General features: G+C 45.2%; 1 protein-coding gene across 2 annotated transcripts; it reads right to left on the bottom strand.

Annotated features, from left to right (window-relative positions):
• Window positions 1-325: 325 nt before the first annotated feature.
• FDFT1 (farnesyl-diphosphate farnesyltransferase 1) lies at window positions 326-21,593 on the bottom strand. Of its 2 annotated transcripts, XM_045535606.1 has the most exons (8): window positions 21,340-21,593; window positions 15,024-15,121; window positions 13,968-14,151; window positions 11,361-11,489; window positions 10,814-11,005; window positions 9,605-9,781; window positions 8,193-8,345; window positions 326-899 (listed from the first exon to the last, which is right to left on the bottom strand). In XM_045535606.1, the coding sequence occupies exons 1-8, from the start codon at window positions 21,436-21,438 to the stop codon at window positions 678-680; spliced, it is 1,254 nt and encodes a 417-aa protein (XP_045391562.1). In that variant the 5' UTR covers window positions 21,439-21,593; the 3' UTR covers window positions 326-677. The 2 variants fall into 2 exon arrangements, with proteins under 2 accessions (XP_045391562.1, XP_045391561.1); XM_045535605.1 differs by lacking the exon at window positions 21,340-21,593 and having other exon boundaries at window positions 15,024-15,494.
• Between the last annotated feature and the right edge of the window lie 2,544 nt (window positions 21,594-24,137).

Below are 24,137 nucleotides of genomic sequence, written 5' to 3'. Positions count from 1 at the left end.
ACCCGGGCTCTAAAAAATTAAAAAAAGAGAAAAGAAAAAGGTCTCCTCAGAAATGTCTGCCTTTACTGGGGCCAGTCTAAGACAGGGCAATCTTACTGTTTCTCTCTGAAAGCTAAACTCCCTTCAGATGAGAAAATAATGCCAAAATACCCAGAATTTCATTCCTAGCCTTCACATGCACCCTCAGCAAACACGGAAGTATCACCTAGAACTGGAAGCACATCCACTCCACTCAGACCACTTAAAGAAAACAGAATGATGAGAAAGATAGGAACCAACAGAAAGAAAATTCACTTCATTTTCTACTATGATGAATGTTCAAAGGTTGCTTTCAAATTAAATACATTTAATTATAACTCCGGCCAGGATTCACACTAAATAAGACCTCCTAACAGTCCCATATGCAGCCACTTCACCTAATCTGCAGCACAGAACACTCGGCCATCGGCACAAGCAGCAGAACTGCCACCACCCCCAGTACCAGGCAGCTGAGAGCCAGGCAGCCTTTCATCTTAGATTCTTCTCAACTGCCTCTCAGTGTTCTAAAGGTTGCAGCCACACAGAGTTCTTTTAGGGATTAAAATGGGAGGAGAAAAATAAAAGGAAGCCAATATCCATCCCTGAGGAAAAGGTAAATCCATTTCCTGGTGAACCTCAGCCCCCAGAGCAATTCCACCTCAGTGCTCCCCAGTCTGGACATAGTCTTCTGTGACCTGGGAGAGTGTGCTCAGGTACTGCCAGCTCAGGGCGGCCAAGAGCATGACAAATGACAGGTAAATGGGGGAGTAGTGGCTTCGGGAGATGAGCTGACAGCTGGGAAGATTCTGCGTCCTGATCGTGGAGATGATCTGCCTTGTTTTGCTAGAAGATGGGTCCGAGTCGGGGATTCTATGATAAATCTGTTAAAGAAAGAAGAAAAAGTGGTAAGTGCTACATATTGAGTACTAGGTGCTTTATAAATATTTTCTGCGGTTACTTCTCAAAACAACCCTCAACAGGTGGGCATTTTATGCCTGTTTTACCAAGGAGGAAACTGAGGCTCAGAGAAACGGAAGTAACTAACCCAACGCCACCCAGACGAGCCACCCTGATAAGGCAGGGACGTCAGCCCAGGCCTGCCAACCACAGAGCGTGTCCTTCCAAGCAATCAGGAGGCACAGGTGCGCTCGCTGTACTCAGGAGCTCCCGAGACCCTTGAGGGCAGTGGCTGTGCCACACCGATCCTCATGTCCCCAACACCTCAGTGCCAGGCAGGTAGGAGGTGCCCCAAAAATGTCAGCACCGTTCACTTTGGCTGGCACAGTAACATGGAGCAAGGGGAGATACTGGAAAGACTGTGCAAAAGCAACTTAGGAAAACAGGGGCCTGTGCTGGGGCCACAGCTCCATGAAGGACGGAGCACAGATGCAGGGACTCCTACCAGCCACGCTGGCATCCTCCATGAACCTCCACAAGCCTCCGACATGCAGACTCCGTGTCTTCCACATCCCAACAATTACGCCTGAGCCGGGCCCTCAGCACCCCTCATCTGACCTACCCCGGCCTCCAAAGTGAGTTCCTGTGTCTAAGCTCGGAGCCCAAAATCTGCTCGTCTGTTCTCCACACTCACCAAAGACCTAGAACCTCTGCTTGGTACCCCGTGGCTCCCAGTCACCTGCAGAAGAAAGTCCGACCTCCGTAGGGCGCAGCACGGGCAGGGCAGAGCCGGTGTGGCAAAGCTGGTGCCTCCCTCTCTACATTCCTGCCACACTGCTGCCCCAGACTCCTGCACGCCTCTGTTCCTTTCTCCTCCCACACCATCCCCTCTCTGCACTGCTCTCCCACATTCCTTCACCTGGCTCTTGCCGGTCCCCAAGTCTCAACTCCAGTGTTACACTTTCTAGAAAACTGGCCTGCACCTCCAGACTGGGCCAAGAGCCACCCTCTGGGACATACTTCCTATCTTACCACTTACATAAAAATGGTCCTTCTGCAGTTGTCGCTCCAACTAGACCACACCTGTCTCATTCCCCATTTTCTCCCCAGCCCAGCACTGCCTGCATACAGAAGGCCCTCAATAAATGTTTACTGAATGTGGCTCAGGCCTGTAATCCCAGCACTCTGGGAGGCTGAGGCAGGAGACCAGCCTGAGCAAGAGTGAGACCCCATCTCTACTAAAAATGCAAAAATTAGCCGGGCATGGTGGCACGTGCCTATAGTCCCAGCTACTGGGGAGGCTGAGGCAAGAGAATCGCTTGAACCCAGGAGTTTGAGGAGAAGTTTCAGGCCCACTGGAGGTTCTCGTGGGGGGAGGTGGTGATAACCTGAACCAGGACTGAGGCAGAGGGTGGAAAGGACAGAGCAAGTATTTTTTTAAATAAGCTTTTTACCCTAAATTTTCATGACATAATGGATTTGTCCCCCACCAACACATCCGATGTTCTTCCCACCCTCCTTCCCAGAAAACACAGCTGGGATTTAGTACAAGGAATAAAACAGCACGCTGCCAGGAGCACGCTAGTGCGACCCTCTGGGCACCCTGCTGCCAAGAGCAGCTACGGGAGGAGGCAGGTGGGGAGGACCCACCATCTCTTCAGGTTTTGAAAAAATGTTTAGATGATGCAATTCTGCTTGTAAAGACAAGTAATATAAACAAAGTAAAAAATCAAAATTCCTTCATGCTCCTCCTCCTTGGCCACAGGCTGGTGTATTTTTTGACCTTTTTCTATGTCCACATAAGCCAGCATACACAAACACATAAAATGTCATATATGAGTATATTATGTAGAATCATGTAGAAATATATGTGAATCCATATTGTGCACATAAAATTATACACAATTTTAAAATCAATTATAAACATATTTTTCTGTAATTTGACTTTATCACTGACATGTTTTTACAGACATTTTGAACACCAGAACCTACAAAATGGTGTCATTCTTTTTTTTAAACACAAGCTGCTTCGCATGAATTTATTAAATTAATAAATTCCCTGCCTATGAGGATTGAGGACAAAATGCTACGCAAACAGCCTTGCACGTTCCCTGGTTATTTCTGTAAGATCAAGCCCTGGAGCTGCACGATGCACACAGGCTTCTGACGGGTGAGAAAGAGGAAAGGCAGAACCCGCAGGACGTGAGGACGCCTACACACGGGGCCGGGGAGAAGGCAGGGGACTCGGGGATGTCCCCAGGTTGTCTGGATTCCATGATTAGGTAGATGGTGATGTCACTAACAAAACAGAAAAACAAGAAAGCACCCGAGGCGAGAGCAGAAAGCCCTGGCGCAGAAAGATCAAGTGAATCGAGACAGAAGCCCGGGAGACACCAGCTGCAGGGAGCGGGTGGCCACACAGGGGCACAGAGGTCAGAGGGCCACTGCGTGGACACTGTGCCACGGAAGCCACGGGAGGAAAGGGCTTCAAGGAGAGAAAGGGTCAAAGTGCCAAATGACACAGTGCGGTCAAGGAAGATTATTAAAAAATTGACCATCAGATTTGTCAAGTAGGAGGCCGTCATCAAATCACTCTGCTAAGAAAAGTTCTATGGTAAGGCAGGAAGAAAAGCCAGGATAAAGTCGGTTGAGACACAGGTGGAAATAAGTGACATCAAGTTCATCTACTCTTTCCGAGACGCTCGGCTGTGAAGGGGAGGCAGAGGAGGAGGGAAGAGTCCTGACGTGATCACTTTCTGAAGCGATGACCCGGGCACGTATACAGAGAGGAGCTCGGCTTTGGCTCTGGGAGAGGCAAGATCTCGGGGAGGCAGCAGGGGTACCCCAGTGCAGCAGATACGGGGGGTCAGGCCTGCACGGGAGACAAGGCAGAGGGGGGCTCCGAGGGATCTCGTCCTTCCTCTTGTAGTCAGAAGGCAAAGTCAGCTGGGATGCTCAGAAGAGGATGGGGACACACAGTGGTGCTTTCCAAACGTTGTGTTCACAGGAAATCACCTGTGGATCTTGGTAAAAGGCCGATCCTGTCAGAAGACCACAACTCAAGTTCTAGTTCCAGTATTTATTATATGTTGGGCCTTAGGCAAATTATTTGATTGCTCTGAACTTCACTGGTAACTGTAACCTCCCCCAAGGGATCATGATTAAAACGGTATTACGGGAGGTAATACATTACCCTAACACAGAAGGGAAATGATAGGGTGGCCGGGAAAGAAAGAGAAGATACAGACGAGGGCACCGTTTCTCTTTCTATAAATTGGTATGTGACAGCATAAACGTAAGGCTGCAACCTACTTACCACACAGGAGCTTCCTAACCGAATGTGTTAAGTCAGAACACTTGAAACACCCTCAACCTTCACATCATTATTTGAAAACACGTAAGATTTGTCCTCTCAGAGCAACCGTACAAGCAATGCACAAATATCAAATGATAAGATCAGCACCAAGTTGTAAATTTATGTACTAGCCCCATTCCTGGGTTATTTTGTGTCTCCTAACCTTATTTTTTCATTTTACTCTCTGACCTACTTCCAGTTTGTCATCCTGTTGTATTTCGTGTATAACCATAAGCCACCTTATGTCCTTCTGGGAAAAAGGTTTATTTGGAATCAATCCCTGGTACTCAAGTGAATAAACGCAATAAATTTAAAAAAAAAAACAAACAAAAAAAACCTTTTTGGAGAACTCCAAAAGCATTTTAATATGCCCTCCCACGAGATAAATAAGGTGAACAAATGAAGAGAAACCGTGGCTGTGATCAGTCCCTGGTAAGACAATTAGTGGCACTGTGAGCCCTCCTGACGCCTATTCTAACACACACGCAGGACAGCGCTTGTCGCTGCGAAGCCACAGCATCGCATTGGAGGTGGACTCCCTTGGGCAGAGCTGGGAGGGCCAAGTGACCTTTCAGGTGCTTCTTTGCCACGCCTCACCCCCACACCCCATTAACCTGAAAGCACGCAGTAGCTTTCACAAACTTGATTATTCAGGTCTTAATTCCCTGGTAAGCCATAAAATTATTGTTTTTCAGGGACCTGCCAGTCTCGGTCAAGGAATTAGATCTGCTTCTGAAGGGCGGGCTGTGACAGATTTTTCATCTACACACCTGGCATATCATCGAAGCCAAATAAACACCTGTTGGTTCGACAGAGGACACAAAGCTACTATAAATGTCTCCTGGGCGGGGACCAGCCCTGTGCAACACGCCCTACAGCAGCTCCTCTGAGTCCCAGCAGCACTTCCAGGCCTCAGCAGGTCACTTTCCACAGTGGAACATGCAAGCAGCCCGACAATCACCTAAAAGTCTCATGTGTGAGCACCTAAACTTCCATTACAGCAAGAATATTAAAAAACCAAAAAAACCACAGGCAGATTCTGATTCAGTAGGTCTGAGCAGGGCCTAAGATTCTAACGTGCTCCCAGGGTGTGGCAGCTGCTGCCCGAGGCGCACTTGCGCAGCTCAGAGGAAACAGGGCCTGCAGAGCCTGACCATGCTCTAGCCTAACCAGAGGGGGGGACAGGCAGCATCCAGAGACACAAACAAGACTGCCCTCGCCAAGGAATTCTCTTTGGCAGGGAGGAATGAAGGTTTCTGGCCGTCTGCCTGAGCATTTATTTCTATCCCAAAATAGCAGGTTGATCTTCTCCCAGCTGACAGGTATCCAGGCTGATTTGCAGCTAGGGACAGAGCAGCGTCCACCTGCTCAGGAGGGCTTGGGGCTGCGGACCCACTCCTCATGTAAGCTCTGGGGGTGCACAAGGAGGTCCCCTTTAAAGTCCCTTCCAGGTGCATTCTTGCTCCAGCCAGTCAGTCCAGAAACTGGACAGAGTAAGTGAGTCTTACTTTCTTACTGCAAATGACTTGGTCAGGGAGGAGAAATAGGATCAGTGTTAATATTCAGACACCTGCAAAACGCCAGACCACTTGTGACTTCATACAAAAAGTTTTTATTTGCAAAATGTCCTTAGTGCTTACATTAAAACCAGTGTCAGATTCTATTGCTTCAGACTTAGAAACCTTCAGAGAGTTTTCTGAATCAAATCAAATAAGTTTAATATTAACATTTCCTCCAAAATACCTTGAGTTTCACGAGTGTAACTTTAAACAAAACAACTGATGCCCTAAATTATCAGACATCAACGAAGTTGTTATTAAAGGGCCAAAAAATATTTTTAGCTTTACAGGCCACTCTCCATTGCAGCTACTCGACTTGGCCATTATATTGCCAAAGGAGCCACAGACAACACATAAATAAATGGCTGTGACTGTTCCAATAAAACGTATTTACATACACAGGAGGCGGGCCAATTGTGCTTTGCCCACCCTGGCCCTCAATCAAACTGTGAATCACAACTAGGATTTAATTCCAACAGTTAAGGAAAAGCCAAATACAACCTGAGTTTTAATACAGTACTGGCCACAAAATTTTTAAAAAATGGTTTTCTAAGCCTGAGCAACATAGCCAGACCTCTCTCTACCAGAAAAAAAAAAAAAAAAAAAAAAAATTAGCTGGGTGTGGTGGCACATGCCTGTAGTCCCAGCTCCTCAGGAGGCTGAGTAAGGAGGATCGCATGAGCCCAGGAGTGTGAGGCTGCAGTGAGCTACGATTGCTCCATTGCACTCCAGCCTGGGTGATAGAGTGAGACTCTGTCTCAAAAAAAAAAAAAAAAAAAATGGTTTTCTGAAACTAGTGATCAGAATAAAACTGCAAAACCAAATATTATCTGAACTACATACTATATAAAATGTTTCTAATTTATATAAGATGAAGACATAGTGCCTTGAATGGCACTATTCCATATTCAATTTAGAAAGGGTAACTGAACCCCTTGGAATAGAGGTTAACAGCACAGGCTCTGATGTCAGACAAACCAGGGTCCAAATTATGGGTCTAGTCATGAGGCTGGGGCCTCACATCTCCCCGAGATTACTGGAGCCCACCTACCTGCCACGCCAGGCACAGGAGGCTCAAAAGAAGTGCTGGCTATGCAGGGACCTGGAGAGTCTCACTGGTAGCAATTTTTTGGTCGATGGATGAATACTTTTATCTAGTTATTAAATGAATGTTAGGATTTTTCTAAAGATTTGGTCTTCTCTTAGACCTTCTGTAGGTGCCTCTGACAGAAATGCTGATGTCCACAAGTTGTCAGATAGAAAGTAGGGAAGAAATACAAGCAGAATGTGCAATATGCAAGAAAAATTAGAAGAAATAGTGGTTTTGAAGGATTATGTTCAGATGAAAACATTGTTGCAAATCATATCCCTGTAAACATATGACAAGGGGACTGGAGGGACACACAAAACCATGGAGAGCGGTCACCTCTGGGGAGGGAGCACAGGCTACCAAGGAACAAGGCCTTTTATGTTTTCACAGACTCGGTAGTGTCTAAACCCCAGCAAGGGCCTGCTCGAGGGCCACAGCCCATCCGGCCCCCACTCCCTCGATGACAGTAGCCACCATCCCTGCCAGTTATGACAATCAAAAATGTCTCCAGACATTGCCCAATGTGCTCTGCGGGGAGCGGCAAATCACTTCCATTTGGAAACCACTGCTCTAGGGCCTACAGATTAGAGAGAGCTCAAGCCTCTAAGAAATAAACTTTTTGAACCTAGTCAAACCCCTCCACATTTGGAGACTTAACTTGCACAGGTACGTTTTGTTTTATAGGGTGGCTTTGGCATTTGAAATGAAATTTTCAGAAAAAAACTTAGAAATAATTACAACTTGATGGCTTTCCTTTGCCTCAATTCCCAACTGTGGTTTCTAAATAGAAGCCTGTGTGTGGTGTGATGGAAAGTACTAGACTCGGGGTCAGGACACATGGATTGCAGTCTGAGACCCACGCGGTCATGTGCTGCCTCAGCACACATAAGCCCCAACTCCATGTTCCTCACATGTGAACGAGAAGCTCAGTTGGCCTCGAACATCATCTTCCAGCTCAAAAAACGTGATTCTATCAAGAGCTCCACCCCACAGCCCTGCTTGTCTCCACACCAGAAACCGTTCTGGGGCTACGTGCTATGCACCACACAGCTCCGAACAGTCAGCTCCGCTCCTGTGCTCACACCTTTTTCCTAATAAAGGATACCAATTCCTGTCTGTTTAGGTCATGGCATAGTCAGTTGTTAGGGTCATCTGATATCCAAATATGATATGTTTAAATATCTAATATCAAAATATGATACATTTAAATAGCGACATTCTTTAAAGAATAAAAGCAGCTACAAATTATCCAGGTAGTTAAATGAAAACCCACCTCTTCCATATACTGGTATATTATAGCTTTCACAGCTGGCATATTGGTGGCGTCCATCATTAGGGTCACTGCTTGCCCTTTCCGAATCTTCACCACCCCTCTGAACACCTGCTGGTTATTGTAACAGGCAGCCAGAGTAGCAATGGCCATTACCTACATGTAACAAGGAGAGAGTCTTAAACAATTCCATAGTTTAGCCACAAAAGTTCCATTTTATTTGAAAAGAACAAACACAAGTAGGTCCAACATTTTCCATGCTAAAGCAATGGGTGATTAGATCTGAAATATATATTTCAAAATTACATCTGGAAAGAATTTTCTATTTTAGCTGTTTTTCCATTTTCCCTATGAATTACATTGATTGTATATTAAAAAATAATGCGGGGGGGGGGGGGGGAGGCACCAGAAGGGAGGTGATTTCCTGTGTTCAAGGTAAATTATTTCTAGCATAAATGGAAACCTAAGACAGGCATACAGATTTTAGTTTCAATCACCATTCAAAATTGTTCACTAGGCCAGGCGTGGTGGCTCACGCCTGTAATCCTAGCACTCTGGGAGGCTGAGGTGGGAGGATCGCTTGAGGTCAGGAGTTCGAGACTAGCCTGAGTAAGAGTGAGACCCCTGTCTCTACTAAAAATAGAAAGAAATTATATGGACCACTAAAAACATATATATAGAAAAAATTAGCCGGGCATGGTGGCACATGCCTGTAGTCCCAGCTACTCAGGAGGCTGAAGCAGAAGGATCGCTTGAGCCAGGAGTTTGAGGTTGCTGTGAGCTAGGCTGACGCCATGGCACTCTAGCCCAGGCAACAGAGTAAGACTCTGTCTGAAAAACAAAAACAAAAAAACCCAAAATTGTTCACTAGAACAAGATTGAACCAAGTTTCCAAATCAGTTAAACCCTGTGATTCTCTTTGTTTATTTAATATCTGAGATAATTGGTAAAGGTGATTAAAAGTTAAGCTCCTAGAATATTGAGGGGCTAGGTCCACAGGATCAGGTTCTGTTACCCTGAGTCTGAGAAAAGGACAATAATAATTAGGTGCTTAGACTTTTGCAGTATAACAGCTTCACCTAAGTTTTACCCAGCGCTCCCCATAAATCTAGGCCAAAGCCCTCAACTTAATTGTGAAGATATGGATCTATGTAGTTTAGAATAGTGTGGAAAGAAGAGTAAATCGAGGAGGAAGGCTCTGGAAAGGAGCAGACTTAAGCTTAAGGCTGAAGCAGAGTGTGGTGGTTAGGAGGGAAGGGGCAGGCCCTGAAACCCCCAGCACAGGAAGATAAACTGGAATCATCTCTTTAAGGAGTCAAATCCTCAAATACAGCAGAGCAAAATCCTCCCTTACCATCACCCTGTTCCCCTAGCCCCTACCTCCCACATACACCAAGAGGAGCCCCGTGCCATACCTGTGGAATAGCACAGAAGTTAAACACGCTCTGGTTTCTGAGCCTTGAAAGGTAGGTGATGACATCTGGGATGTGGTGCAGGGCATTGGTGATAAGTTCATTCAGGCACTGGACGGCCAAGTCAATATTCTCTGGTTTAGCAAAATCCCCCAACTTCTTAACATACCTGCCCCAAACCTAGACAGATAAGGAGATTAAAGAACAAGTCAACATGTGCAGGGGGGAGAATTTATATTTTAGTCCTTTAATTTACATATTAAAGGATACTTGTGGCTAAGAACTATAATATACAGTAACATCTCTCTTAGCTGCTGACTCATTCTACACCAAGATTACATCCATTTTAAGCTCCACGCAATAGCTATTTTGACTACCAGTCAGGGTTCAATCACAACCTAGGAGTGAGTCAAGTATTTAGGGAAAGTGCCCCTTAGGGACAATTAGTGTAGCAGGTATAAGCAATACTTTGATGACCTCAGACTAAAGAGGTCTCCTGTTAGTCAACACCTGAAAAACTAGCCAGCCATATACAAAATCAGCCACCACAGTACTGCAGGTTAAATATTAAACATTCTCAAAATGGCCAGGCCTCAAAATAATTAATAATTAATATTACATCCCCAATTCTGGTAAGAATGCTGCTGAGCACCCACATCTGGGAAAATGAGCTGAGCCTGTAAGTCCATTACCTCCCTGGATCCTGGTAACACAAACATAAAATAACACCTTTGATTCCAAGAGTGGGATTTGGTTTGATGATTTTTAACGATATTATTTAGAGGATTCTCTGAAGCTTGCAAATAACTTACTTTTATTCTTGGGTAATTCTTAAGCTTCCTAAAAAATAATGCTTATTGTAACTTTACACATTCCTCAAAATAAATGACCAGGCCTAAAAGGATTCTATTGAAAGACGAATTTGTTATCCATTCTTAATTTGCACCTGAAGCCACCCAAATTGATGGTATTAGATTATTCTGCAGAACCTGGAGAAAACAGTTAACGAACCTCCACTTACTCATCCAGCTTCAACAACTGACACACGGCCGGTCTTGTTCCAGCTACACCCCACTCCCGGATTACTTGCAAATAAAGCCCTGATGTATCGTTTCATCCACAAATACTTCCTTCTGAATTCCCCAAAGATAAGGGACCTTTCTTGTACATATGTCTAAGATCATCTTTCCCCAAAGCCCCCGAATCTGTTACCTCTTGGGGCCAAAACTCTCTTCCCTCTCGCTGGTCTTCCAGGTAATCCCGAATGATGTTTGTTTTCTGCAGGAGCAGGCCCATCGAGTTGGCACGTTCTTCATCTTCACCAACTAAGGCGTCTTCGAGCTCTGAGGCCGAGAAGAGACGGGAGAGGCCAATCCCCACCAGCCCAGCAACGTAGTGGCAGTACTGTGAAGGACAGGTTTTCAAGTGCTTTAGTAATGAAATCTACTAAAATGGACACACCAGAGATCAGTAGCTACAAAAAAAGCAGGTTCCAAACAGAATGTATGAGACAAGTTCTATCTACTTTGGCCTCGTTTAGCGGTAAGCTCTCCAGGACATGAGTAATTTCATTCATGGAATATTAAATACTTTAAGTCCCTATAAAGTGTTTATGCTGAGACATTCAATCTAAATAGATGAATTGTAAAACCAGAAAACCTGGAACCGGTGGACAACTTTTCCTCATTCTAACTTCATGATGGACCATCAGCTCCACCCTACTCTCCACACTAGGACAATGTTTTACAGAGACACTAACCTTGTCCCACTCCTGTTCAGAGGTCACGTGTTTATCCAAAAACTCTGCCATCCCAATTCCCATTCTCCGGCAAATGTCAGCAATCACTGTTTGATATTTCTTAGCCAGGTTTCTAAACTCGAGGGAGATCTGAAATGGAGACCATAAAAAACAAAACTGTGCACGGCACCAAAGACCAGAAGGCAAAGCAATGGTGGAACTCATTACTTATGACTCCCAAATGGTTCACCTGCAAGCCTCATCTAGGTCATGCTAGCTTTCTGCATATTGAATAATAGGCTCAGCAAATTTTACAAATATTAAGATAGAAGGGTCTAAAAATGCCAATGTTTCTAAGACTCAAAAGAAGATTCAAAGTCTCATTATACATTCATCTTTCCAATATATAATAAATGAGATGCTTCAACATAAAGCTCAGCATAAGGGTAAGAATTTTAGGGAGAATGGCTTGTTTCAGACAAACCTCATTAAGGCAAATACTCATTTGTGCAAACATGAATTGAGTACTTCCTAGGTAACAAGCTTTGTCCTAGGCACCAGGGCTGGTACCTCAGGGCAACAGAGATGCACGCCCTTGAAGAACTTACATTCTAGTGACATCAGCCAACCAGTTTCTCCCATCAGTTCCCCAGTTTACATCCTGAAGCTATAATGTTCCCCTCACTGTAAGGCTATACTTTTTAATTTCTTAAACAACTCAATCTGAGGCATGCTGCCCAATATTTTTTTACAGCCCAAGCCCTAATGCAGAAAAGTAGTACTGAGGTTTTTAAAATTTATTGTTACTGTGCAAATATATTGTTTCAGTTCAAAATGTTATAGGTTATCAAAATACAATATAAAAACACCATGAAAAGTCTTAAAATGTTAAAACATTAAAAGAGCCTACACATTACTGAAAACAGTGAACAGACTTTGTTAAAGATCAAAAGTGTGAGATATACTTGGTTTGTGCTTACAGAAAGGTTAGAAAAACTTCCTCAGGAAACATTTAAAATTAAGGGAAACCAGCTGGTTGCAGAGCACCATAGGAATTCAGGAGCCTAATATAATTTATGACTTCTCTGATGCACACCAACTCTTAAACCCAAAAAACCCATAAAATCAATTTGGTCTTTCCAGAACTCAGTTCTTTCCAAAAGGCTGTTCTTTCTAGAACTGCTGTTCAAGCCAAAGCCAACAGGTAATTCCTACTGTGGATTTAAACAAACTAGCAACTCTACCAGGGGTTATTCTAATTCCTGTATCTCCCCAGAACTGTTCCTTCAACAGATCCTTGGCCAGACTAGTTCTATTTATAAGAGAGGAGTGGCAAATGAGGGCGGGGAGGAGGAGGAGCTTAGACTGAAAAACAAACCCTCCAAAATAAACACTTTCACTTCTGAATCTGACCTATCCCCTTCAAAAGCATTTACTACATTATTATGTAATTCAAAAAGTGAAAACAAAAATATCCAGAAAAAGGTGACAATGAATAACCTTATGTTTTCCCAGAAACCCGGGGGAAAGAAGAGCTTTGCCGACTCCACATCCTGAGCCCTGTTTCAAATGTTCTCTGGGCACAACAACAAGCTCTGCTGCGTGAAGTGAGCCAGAGCTCACCTCCCCCCTCCAGGTAACTCTGTTCCACAACCACAGTGGATTTCTAGGTTCACTTTCTGGTGATTCCAATTACAGGAAGGAAGGCTCCCATGGTCAGTCCACAGGGATGATGGAGAAATGTCAGACCCCAATGGGCAAGGGTGGTGGGGCACTTCCATTACCTTGTAAATACAAATCCCCCTAATTATTACCATATAAACCTCAGGAATATTATGATCAAAACACTGGATGAGCCTACATTCACCTATATTTAAAGTGTTTTCTGTTTGTTTGCTTTGTTATTTTTAAGCATTTTTTAAAGAGACAAGAACATTTGCCAGTGATTAAGCACAAGGATTCTGGGCCCAGACCTTCTGGATCTGAATCCTGATTCTGCCACTAAACTTTACAGGTGATCTTAGGCAAGGTACTTAATTTCTCCATGCCTCAGGTGCCTCATCTATATAAAATGTGGATAGTAATAGTATTTCACGTACCAGGTGGTTTGCCTGCTAAACTACATTATAGATCAAATAACAGTAAATTAACAATGAAATATATTTAGTAACTGATTCATAGTAAATTGCTCAATATATTCTATTATTGCTATTATCATTTAAAAATAACCCTGTGTTATTCCTTCAGCTATGTTTAGAGATAGAGCTCTAAGACTTCTAGCTTTCCACTAGTACCAGGTGAGAAAGATGTACAGTCAAGTGCCACATAATGACGTTTCAGTCAAGGACAGACTGTGCACACGATGGTGGTCCCATGAGATTCTAATACTGTATTCTTAAGGTACCTTTTCTATGTTTAGATACACAAATACTTGGCTGAGGTGCAGAGAGGCTATGGAACCGCCCACCAGGTAATAAGCGGGCAGTCTGGCTTCAGTCTTGGCTACCAGAGTTCTGAACCATCGGCCTGCTTATTTTACCTCTCTCTACAAGTCTGAGGGCCAGCTGACAACTACATTGCCAGTTAGAAACACAAGGGTATGCAGAAGAGATCTGTGATTGCACTAACCGTTGGGAAATCCTCCAGCACCTGTCGATCTTTCTCCTTGCTCTCCATGAACCGCCAGTCTGGTTCGTAAAGGAAAGAGTGAAAGTTGTGTAACAGTGGGACCTTCTTTTCCACACTGATGGTCATGTCATCTTCCAGAGTGTCCAGAGCTCGGAGAACCAGATAAAATATGCATACGGCATTCCTTTACAAAAGGAAAAGTATATTAATTTGTGTCAGGCCTAAGCCTGCCTATATACCCGTAACTCTATAGAACTATAAGGGTATCCAAAGCACTTCATGCTTAAGGAAACTTACGCTAGTAAGCTGCATTTAACTAATGTAGAACTACACAGAGACCAAAAGACCAAATGTTTAGACTGAATTAATATTTTATTATATGTGCTGCTGAAATGAGCACCCAAATTAATATTTTGCAAGTAGAAAAGAGAGTCAAAAGGCACAATAACTTCTCAGTATAAATACTACCACATATAAAGGCAATTGGACAAAGAGATGTAAAGGAAATTGGAAACCAAGAAGGGGGAAGGGTGGGGTGGGGGTGAGGGATAAAAATTTACCTATTGGCACAATGAACGCTGTTCTGGTGATGGGCACACTGAAAGCTCTGACTTAGGCACTATAAATGTATCCATGTAACAAAAACATTTGTATTCCCTTAATATTTTGGGGGGAAAAAAAAGCAAGTGTGTATAATTCATGTGCACAGAGGCAGCCTCAAAAGAGTTAACCCAATATGTTAGAAAAGCAAAGTAGTATAACGGAAGCCAAGGAAAATGCAGAACCTGCTCAGAGGCAGATTGAGCTGCCAGGACTAAAAAAAGTTAATAAACATCACCATCCCCCCATACTTCTCTGAAAGAGCCAGGCCTGCAGAGACATTATTAGGTGGCAAAGTGCCTGGAAAGGCATTCTAAAGTAAACACATGGACTTTGCAACCCCGAATATCGCTTTCACTCCACGCAAAGTGCAATGTCAAAAAAGCCGCTTGCAGCGACTCAAAGGCCCCTCAAGCGCTTCCCTCCCCCAAGCCAGAGGCGCTGCCTCCCACGCACCTCATTTCCCCATCCAGCGCCTCGATAACGGCTGCGAAACTGCGGCTGGTCTGATTCAGATACTTGTAGCAAGTTTTCAGGCTGCTGCTGAGCGAGTCCTGCGGGCAGAGAAGACACACGGCGGTGGGAGACGCCGAGGAGCAGGAGTGGGACAGGCGGCTCCACAGCCTGGGGCAGCCGCTCTCCCCGCGAGGCCGGTCTCTGCAGGGCCCGGCGGAGGGGCTCAGGGGGCAGCCCCGCGGCGGGGTGCCTGCGCCCGCGCTCCTGGGCGCCGCGGCGGGGCTCCGCACCCAGGTGCGCTTGAAGAAGGACATGGCCTTGGTGCCGCAGGCGGCTGCGGCCATAGGAGTCGCAGACCCAGCGGAGTGTTTCCTCCATAGACGCGAGCAGAGCTGGGAGGTGCCCAGAGGGGCGGGACGGGCTTCCCCCGGCTCCCACACGCGCTGGGCGGGCAGAGGGCCCCGCAGGCCACACACGTGGGGACCATCGCCGCCCGCAGCCGGCCCCGCCCCCGCCGCGGCTCGGAGCCCCTTCCCCACCTGCCTCTGGTCTGGCCGGCCCGTGTCACCTGCGCCCACAGGCTGCTGCTACCGAAGCCCAGGGCGCTTTGAGAAGCCTGCTCTTGCTCCCAGTGACAGTCTGTCCTAGACCCAGCTGCAGTCGGGCTCCGGGGAATCCTCCTCCCAACTAGGCCAGGACTCGGGTACTTAACGCGTCTGTCTTTGCATGGCCAATTTCAACAAGAGTCTTGCTGAGTTGGTTTAGCCAGACTCCCCCAACCTCAGTATCCGATCACCAGATCCCGTCCCTCTTCCCCATCACCCCCCAGGTGATGCCGTCACCCTGGCCTACCTTCAGCAGGAATCCCCCCTTCCCCACGTTTCCTCCTAATAATTTCCCAGCCACACAACCCGCCCCACCCCCTCTATAAATACCTACTTTTCCTTGTGTTTGGAATTGAGCCCAGTTCTGTACCGAGGTCTCTTCCCCCCATTGCAATAGTTTTTCTGAATAAAATCTGTTTTTACTGCTTTGACTGCTACTGTCCAGTTCTGGTTTTTAACACCTGTTAAGCCTCTACTGTCCTCTGGAAAGCCACCCATTCCTTTCTAGATTTCTTGTCTTTCCCGTTGAAATTAATGAAATGTGGTCAGCTGTTTCCTGAACTTTACTCGTCCCTAAGTCAAACAAGTAAGGACTGTGTTTTTCCAGGGGGAGAAAAAGCCTTATTTTCAATGCAAGCATATCAGAAAGAATTACTGTTTGTGTGTATTTTATATAGACTTTTTAAAGAACACTTTTAGGTTCACAGGGAAATTAAGCACAAAGTATAGAGAGTTCCCATGTACTTCCTTCTCACCCGTGCACACACAGTCTCCCCACATTCTTTTTAAGAGAGAAATGGGAAACCTTTGAAATATCTAACAGATGAGTGGTTAAAAAAATATGACATATCCACTGGTAGGAAATTCCATAAAGCCACTTCAGAATGTTAACAGTGAACCCTGGACCCTGGTGGGGGGTTCAGGTGAACTATGTTCTTTCTATTTGTATATATTTCCTTTATTTCTTACCATAGATGCACATTATTTTGTCAAAAGAATAAAGCTTTTTTAAAAATCACATAATCCTGAGAATTTCATTTGATTGCCATTTCCAATTGAAAATTATTAGTAAAAGCTAACATTAATATTTACTGAGCACCAAACATTAGCAAAATACAGTGTCTGGCATATAAATATATTCAGTAAAGAAGCTGGGTAGGATAGCACACACCTGTAATCCCAGCACTTTGCTTTGGGAGGCCAAGGTGGGAGGATCACTTGAAGCCAGGAGTTCAAGAGCGGCCTGGGCAACAAGCAAGACCCTATCTCTACAAAAAATAGAAAAATTAGCTGGACATGGGAGCTACTTGGGAGGCTGAGGTGGTAGGATGGCTTGAGCCCAGGAGTTGAATGTTGAGGTGAGCTATGATGACGCCACTGCACTCTAGCCCAGGAACAGAACAAGACCCTGTCAGAAGGAAGGAAGGAAGGAAGGGAGGGAGGGAACGGAGGGAAGAAAGGGGAAGGAAGGGAAAGGAAGGGAGAAGAGAGGAGAAGAGAAGAGAAAAAAGAAAATAACAACTGTGGACTGAGCTGCAGACCAGCTCTCCATGACAGCCACAACGCTTCCTTACGCTGCACTGCCACGTGTTTTAATCTTCAGCTCCAACTAATGGTTTTGATGTCTACCCAGAAGTTTCAATAAATGCAAAGGTACAGCCCCAGTGGCTTTGAAAAGCAATCATCTTCAAGAATACTACCCCTCCTTCCCAACACAGCCCTCCACTCAGACAGGGAGTGCGCTAAATAACTTCCCTCCCAAATCACCAAGAATAGTGCAGGAAGATGCAACTATTAAGCTATGGAAAACACTACTCACTGTAAAAATTTCCAGCATTTGATTCCCAGGAGCTGAGGGGGAGCTCAGGCTGCTGTTGCCTGTCCCCCGAGGCTCCCGATATTTTCTGTTGCTGTCTGGGATCTGGCGCACTCCCAAGAACTCTCCACCAGGAGAAAACAGGGACGAAGGGCATTTAGAGGAAGCATGTAGGGTGGCCAGAAGGACAAGACCAAACTCCCAGCACTGGGGCTCCAGCCTCATGTGAACAGCGGTTCCACAAGGGAACAGCTACCAGCCTCCCTGCAGCCTCCTCAGGAGGGAAAAAAACAAAAAACCACAAACTTGAGAACTGAACTTACATAATAACAAGATTGAAACCCCCTTCATTAGGCTCCTACTCCACGCCAAGCACAACACACTCATTGCCTTTAATCCTTACTAAGCCCTTTCAGAGAGGTCTTACAAGCCCACGATCCACCTGAAATCTTCATGGCTGGATCCGTAGCAGAATTTAGAATTTTTAGTGTTTCAGAAAACAGGCAGTAAAATGCATATACAGCCCCAGTCAGTTCAGTCGTGTTAAGTACATTCACACTGGTGCACAATCTCCAGAATTATGTCACTGAGTTTTGGGGTGGCTCATTACTCAATAAAAGCTAACTGATCACTGAGACAGCCTCAGAGCTTAGCCCAGTGCCTCAATAAATACTATCGTTATTATTATTAATTTGGTTATTCTAACTCCCAACATAATCTACACCCAATATAATCTCTTCCCACTCCTCTGCCAAGTTAATATTCCAAAAATATCACTTTCATCGTATCATTGCTCTGCTTTTGACTATCACCTACTTGACTGAATACAGCCCAGCTTTCAAAAGCAAACACATACTGACTGAGCTTTCTGCTTCTAACCTACCTTCTTCACTTCCAGCCAGGGTGGCTCCCTTATCATTCCACACACAACTCAGTCCTATCTATACAAGTTGGCTTTTTGCAGAGTATCCTTCCCACTAATCTAAACCGAATGCCTCTTCAAGGTCGTATACCTTACAAAGTACTTTTCTCATGTTTTCCGAAAACCCTTCCCTCTAAAACACTTCCACTTCACTAAAATTTCCTGCAATCAAAACTTACTTAAGATTACTCGACAGTTCCTAGATTATTTTACTTTTGTACACTGTTCTGTGAGACTGTGAACATGCTTAGGATAGGCATTTTCCACATTGTGTACCTCGCACTAAAGTGTTCAACTTCTAGCTGGATCTAGACAATCTTCTGCTTAATGTATCTCTGTGGTCCATCATCTTAATTATAAGCAGCACAGTGGGGCTCTGGAGTTAGAATGCAAGGGTTAAAACTGGCTCTGTCACTTAAAAGCTGCTGCGCCTTAGGCAATTACTTAATCTCTCTGTGCCTGTTTCCTCATCTATAAAACAGGAAAAATAATAGTACTCCCTCATAGGGTTACTGGAGGTTTAAATAATGATAAATGTAAGGTGTTTAAAATAGTGCCTAGCATATAGTAAGTGCTAAATAAATGCTGGCCATTATTATTATGATACCCTTTATGTAAAAAGTAAAAATCTAGGCTTTAAAAGTCTTTCCGCAGGGCCCCATGATGGAAGAACAGGTCCTGAACAGGTACAATAAGGGATCTGAACTGTCCCCAATCCTAAATCCACAGTGTGACTTAGTCCACAGCGAGACTGCCTGAAAAAGTCAATGATCACTGTTTGGGGGTTGGGGGGTGAGATGAGGAAAAGGGCTTTAGTTGTATCTGGATATTTTATCTCTGAAGAAAAACACAATGATGCAAATATAACAAAAATAATATATTTAACCTTGGAGATGGACACAAAGTGGTTTGATATATTATTTGTACCATTATTTGTTTGAAATATTTTGTAATTAAAAATTCATTTTTAAGGTAAAGCAACCTTGAACTATGTTAATTTGAAATAACAGCGTCCACAAGAAAGGAATTTCAAGTTCTCAAATGGCCAGATAGCACCTAAAGTACTGTGCTGTCTTGGATACTAAACTTTAAAGAAATCTAGTCTCTGGTAAATGATCTGGAAAGAGTAACATATGATGAATAACTAAAGGAAAAATACAGAACGTTTGGCTTGTATATCAATATTCTTAGAGAGAATATGAGAGTTCTCTTAAAATACTTTAAGTGTTGTATTACAAAACAAGGACTGGACTCTGTGGCTCTAGAGGGAGAACAAAGAGTAAAGTTCAGCCCACTGTAAGGTAACACTTCCTAAAATGCAGAACTATCTGGAAAACACCTGCGCAGTCACCGAAGGTAATGAATTACCTATCACTGGAAGTGTTTAGGAAACTGTACAAACTGGATTATAAAAAAGTGATTCTTAGTTTTAGGTCAGAGATCCCTGGAAGAATCTCATTAGAGACCATTTCCCCTCCAACTCCCAAAACTCACAAATGCACAATAATAAGTATTTTCAAATAATTTCAAAAGAGTCCCAAGTAAGAAATCTTAGTAAGAATCTCAGCAAAGCATGGGAGCAATTTAAAGCTGTATTTCCTTTAAGTATCCCTCAAAAGACTAAACCCCATCCCAGAAGTGATTTTGCCCCTTTCTATGATTTCTTATAGCATTTACTATATTCTGCCACATTTACTTAAGTTTACCTTGTTTAAAACCCCACACACTTCTTGAGGGCAGGGCACTCACCCTTTGTGCATTAATTCATGTTCACATGTACTGACAAACTATTATGTTTGAGGCACTAAAGACATGTCACATCAAATAAGGTTCCTATTTTTAAATAGCTTAAAATCCAGAGCCAAATACACAATCTTAAATCTGAAAAAGACTTTGGGACCATAAAATCAATACACAAATAACCACAAGACTATGGGGTGCTATAAGGTGAAACAGTACATGAGAAAATGGTTGAGGTTCACAGGTAATAAGAAAAGACGTCTTCCTAAGTATTCTATGAAAAATTTTATCACATTTTATTGCCCTGACAAGATGGTGAGCACTTCCAGTGCCTTATTTGTCTACACATACCATCCTGCCGTGCTGCACCCAATGTACTTCGTAGTGTGGGAACAGGAGTTCAATAAACATCTGCTGAATGGTCTATAGAGGTAGCACTCACTGCAGCTAGAGCTTGAAGGATGAGAAGGATTCTGAGTTTTGAGATAATGGGAAAAAATTTTTTTCTGATGGACAATTAAAGCGTTTTAATAAAGAAAACCAATTAAGAGTACAGTTAAATAAACTACAGTATTTGTGGTATTTCCATTGCAGAAAAAATTAAAACCTTTTGATATAGCTTGAATGGACGTGTCTATTCATTCAATAATTATGTAAGAACAATTTTCTTGTTGCAATAAATACCTTCCTAAGCATTCCTTTAATAAAGGGTACGGGACGGAGGCGGACGAAAGATAAATAAAACCACGTCCTAGCCTTCAGGCAACTAACAAGCTAGCTAATCCGAAGACGTACAGGTTAACTAAACAGCACTTGGAAGAGCAAGTGTGTTATTAAAAACCGCAGGGAGCACGGAGGATGAGGCAACTGACAGCACGAAGTTGAGTGGAGCTTAGGGAGGAGGTGGTGTAACCAGGAAGTGGACGGATGAGTAGGATTTCGTTCCAGAAAAGGTATTCACGTGTTATTCTCTCACTCATCCTCTCCCATTTAATTCGCCCACAGAACCTCAGTTTCGACACACCAACGCTCCCCGAGACAACGAAATGTGAAGCAAAACCCCCTGAAAACCAAGGAGCAGAAGCATTTCAAGCCCCAAGACCAACGGGGGGTGGGTGGGTGGGGAGAAGGCCCGTGGGAGAGCCAAGCCCACCCGGCCCGGCCGCCCAGGCCCCGGAGGTCGCCGCCGCGCGCAGCTCCGCGCCCGACCGGGATGCAGGATGCTCGGCCCACCTGGTCCATCTTGGGCATCACCTTGCGCCGGCCCCCGATCCGGAAGCGCAGCAGGTTGTAGAACTCCTCGGGGTGCCCCAGGCACTTCACAAACTCCATCGTTGCGCCGGTCTGCGGAGCCTCGCAGCTCACCTCTCCGGTCCCTCCGGCTCCCACCGGCCGGCGGGAGCGAGCGGGCGGGGCGGCGGGCCGGGCGGCGATGGGGGCGGGCCCGGCGCGGCCCCGCCCCGCCCCCCACCCCGCCTCCAAACGGGCCCCGGAGCTCTCGCGGCGGCTCGCGGACTCGCAGGGTGGACTGACGGGCGTCGATTGGCCAGAGCCTCTCGCCCCAGGAGACGCCGGCCAATCGGCGACTGGATGAGCCTGGTGTGATGCCACCCTAGAAGCCCATTGGAGGGCGAGAAAGAGGTGGACGAGCGGGATTGGTCCCCTAATGGGGGCCTTGGTTTCCCTGCGCTAGCTCCTGACCGGGAGCGCGCCCGCGGCGGGGTCGGGTGCGGCGGCTGGGCGCACTGAAGCACAGGGCCCGGCGTGACCCCGGCGTGGTCAGGGGCCGCTTTTCAGGGGTCCGCCGCGGTTTCGTCAACAGGCCGCCCACGTGCTCGGCTTTGTTTGCCCCTGCCGACCGGATTAGCTCTTCCCGGCGCGCTCGGCCCACGCCCGGAGCCGAAGACCTTTGACCCGCGGACCCGCCGCCGAGTTGTGTCTCGGCACCAGCTTTGCCCCAGCTCATGCCTGGCATTTTACTCTCAAGTCCTCTCGTATCATATGGGTTAAAACAATGAATTGGAACATAGATATTGAATATGCACATATACACACATATTGTTATATATTGCGTATTTGATATGTGTATATACACACACGAGTGTGCACAAATATACTCTTCTAAATATAAATAACAATCTATTAATATTTTCACATCACCTGGCCTGGAAGTGGGATTATAAGTTAATGTACGTTGTTTGTTTTTTTTAATGTAAGTTTTTTTTTTAAAGGGTCGGGAGAGATGGCCTCTGAAAAGGTGAAGATTTTCTGCAAAACTCCTTTGTAGCCTGTAACTGACTGAATTGTGTCCCCCTAAAATTCATATGTGAAGCCTTAACCCTCAATGTGACTATATTTAGAGAAAGGGCCTTTAAAGAAGTCATGAAGGTTAAATGAAGTCATAGAGACACAGTAAGATTAGTGACCCTGTAAGAAGAAGAGTCACCAGGATTGTGATTTACAGAGATAACACTATTTGAGGACACAGCAAGCAGACAGATGTCTGCGAGCCAAGGAGGGGGGCCTCAGGAGGAACCCACCCTGCCAGCACCTTCATCTTGGACTTCCAGCCTCCTTAGAACCGTGAGACAGTAACTGTTGTTGAAGACACCTAGCCTGTAGTATTTTGTTATGGCAGCCCGAGGTGACTAAAACATAGGCAAAGGTCAAAAGAATTGGCCCTTTTAACACTTAAAAGAGATATATATCTAAGGTACAAGACATATCTAATGTACATATCTAAGTGTAAGATGTGTAAATACCTGACACCTAGGAAACAGGAGGAAAGCAGGAATGAGTTAGATACAAGGAAGAGAAAAGGATTTAGGTTACACGGAGGACAATCTGTGCCGTAAGGAGTTGCTGAAGCCGGCTGGCCGCAGGATACGGTCTGAACAGACAAGAGAGAGGCACATGCGCAGTGACTGGAGCATCTGCATTCACGTGATACCTGGGGAAGTTCTGGATACAATGGGTTATAACAGTATTTTCTACACTGTGTTTCAAGGAACAGGAAAGAGACAGTGGGATTTATGGTAAAAATTAGGTTCAGAAACACCATGCACCAAGTTTGCTTTCCTGTGGGATTTTTCAGAGCTGTCATGACCTCCATGGTGCTCCAGGAGGGGTTGTCTTGGTCCACTCGTGGTGCAGCTGTTGGGCCTGACAGAGGGCATGTAAGGTAGTGGGTAAAAAGTAGGTGGTTGTTGTGGACTGAATGTCTCCCTCCAAAATTCCTATGTTGAAACCCTAACCCCCAGTGTGATGGTATTTGGAAATAGGGCCCTTGGAAGGCGATTAGCTATAGATGAGGTCATGAGGGTGAGATCATAAAATAGTCCCATAATGGGATTAGTGTCCTTAGAGGAAGGTAATGTGTCCGGAGCACTCCCTGCCACACCCCACCTGGATCTGTGAGGACACAGTGAGAAGGGGGCCCTCAGGGGGAACTGAATCAGGCAGCACTTGATCTTGGACTTCCCAGGCTCCCAAACCGTGAGAAAGAAAAGTCTGTTGTTTAAGTCACCCAGTCTATGGTATTTTATGGCAGCCCGAGCTGATTAAGGCAGCAGCTCTGGTGCTTGTTAATTGTGTGAGCTTAAGCAAGTTCCTTCACCTCTCTAGACTTCAGTTTTCTCATTTATAAAGACAGTGAGTACCTATCTTCATGGGTTGTGCTGTAGATTGTGTGCAAGACTAAGCTAAGCAGTGAGCACTCTATGCTGGGTGAACACTTAGTCCATGTTGACTATTACACAGAGGATCAGTCCACCATAAAGTGGCTTTCCTCACTGTTAGCAGCTCTCAATAATTTAAGACAGGAGAGTAAAGGAAAGCCAGAAACAGCAGCCACTGTTTTCTTTTTTTTTTCTTTTTTTGTTAGAGACAGGGTCTTACTCTGTTGCCCAGGGTGGAGTACAGTGGCACAATCATAGCTCACTGCAGCCTCAAACTCCTGGGCTCAAGTGATCCTCCTGCCCCAGCCTCCTGAGTAGCTGGGACTACAGGTGCATGCCACCATTCCTGGCTAC

Source organism: Lemur catta, chromosome 22 (genome assembly GCF_020740605.2).
Source record: "Lemur catta isolate mLemCat1 chromosome 22, mLemCat1.pri, whole genome shotgun sequence".
Lineage (NCBI taxonomy): Eukaryota > Metazoa > Chordata > Mammalia > Primates > Lemuridae > Lemur > Lemur catta.
This window is presented reverse-complemented; position numbering and strand designations above follow the sequence as displayed.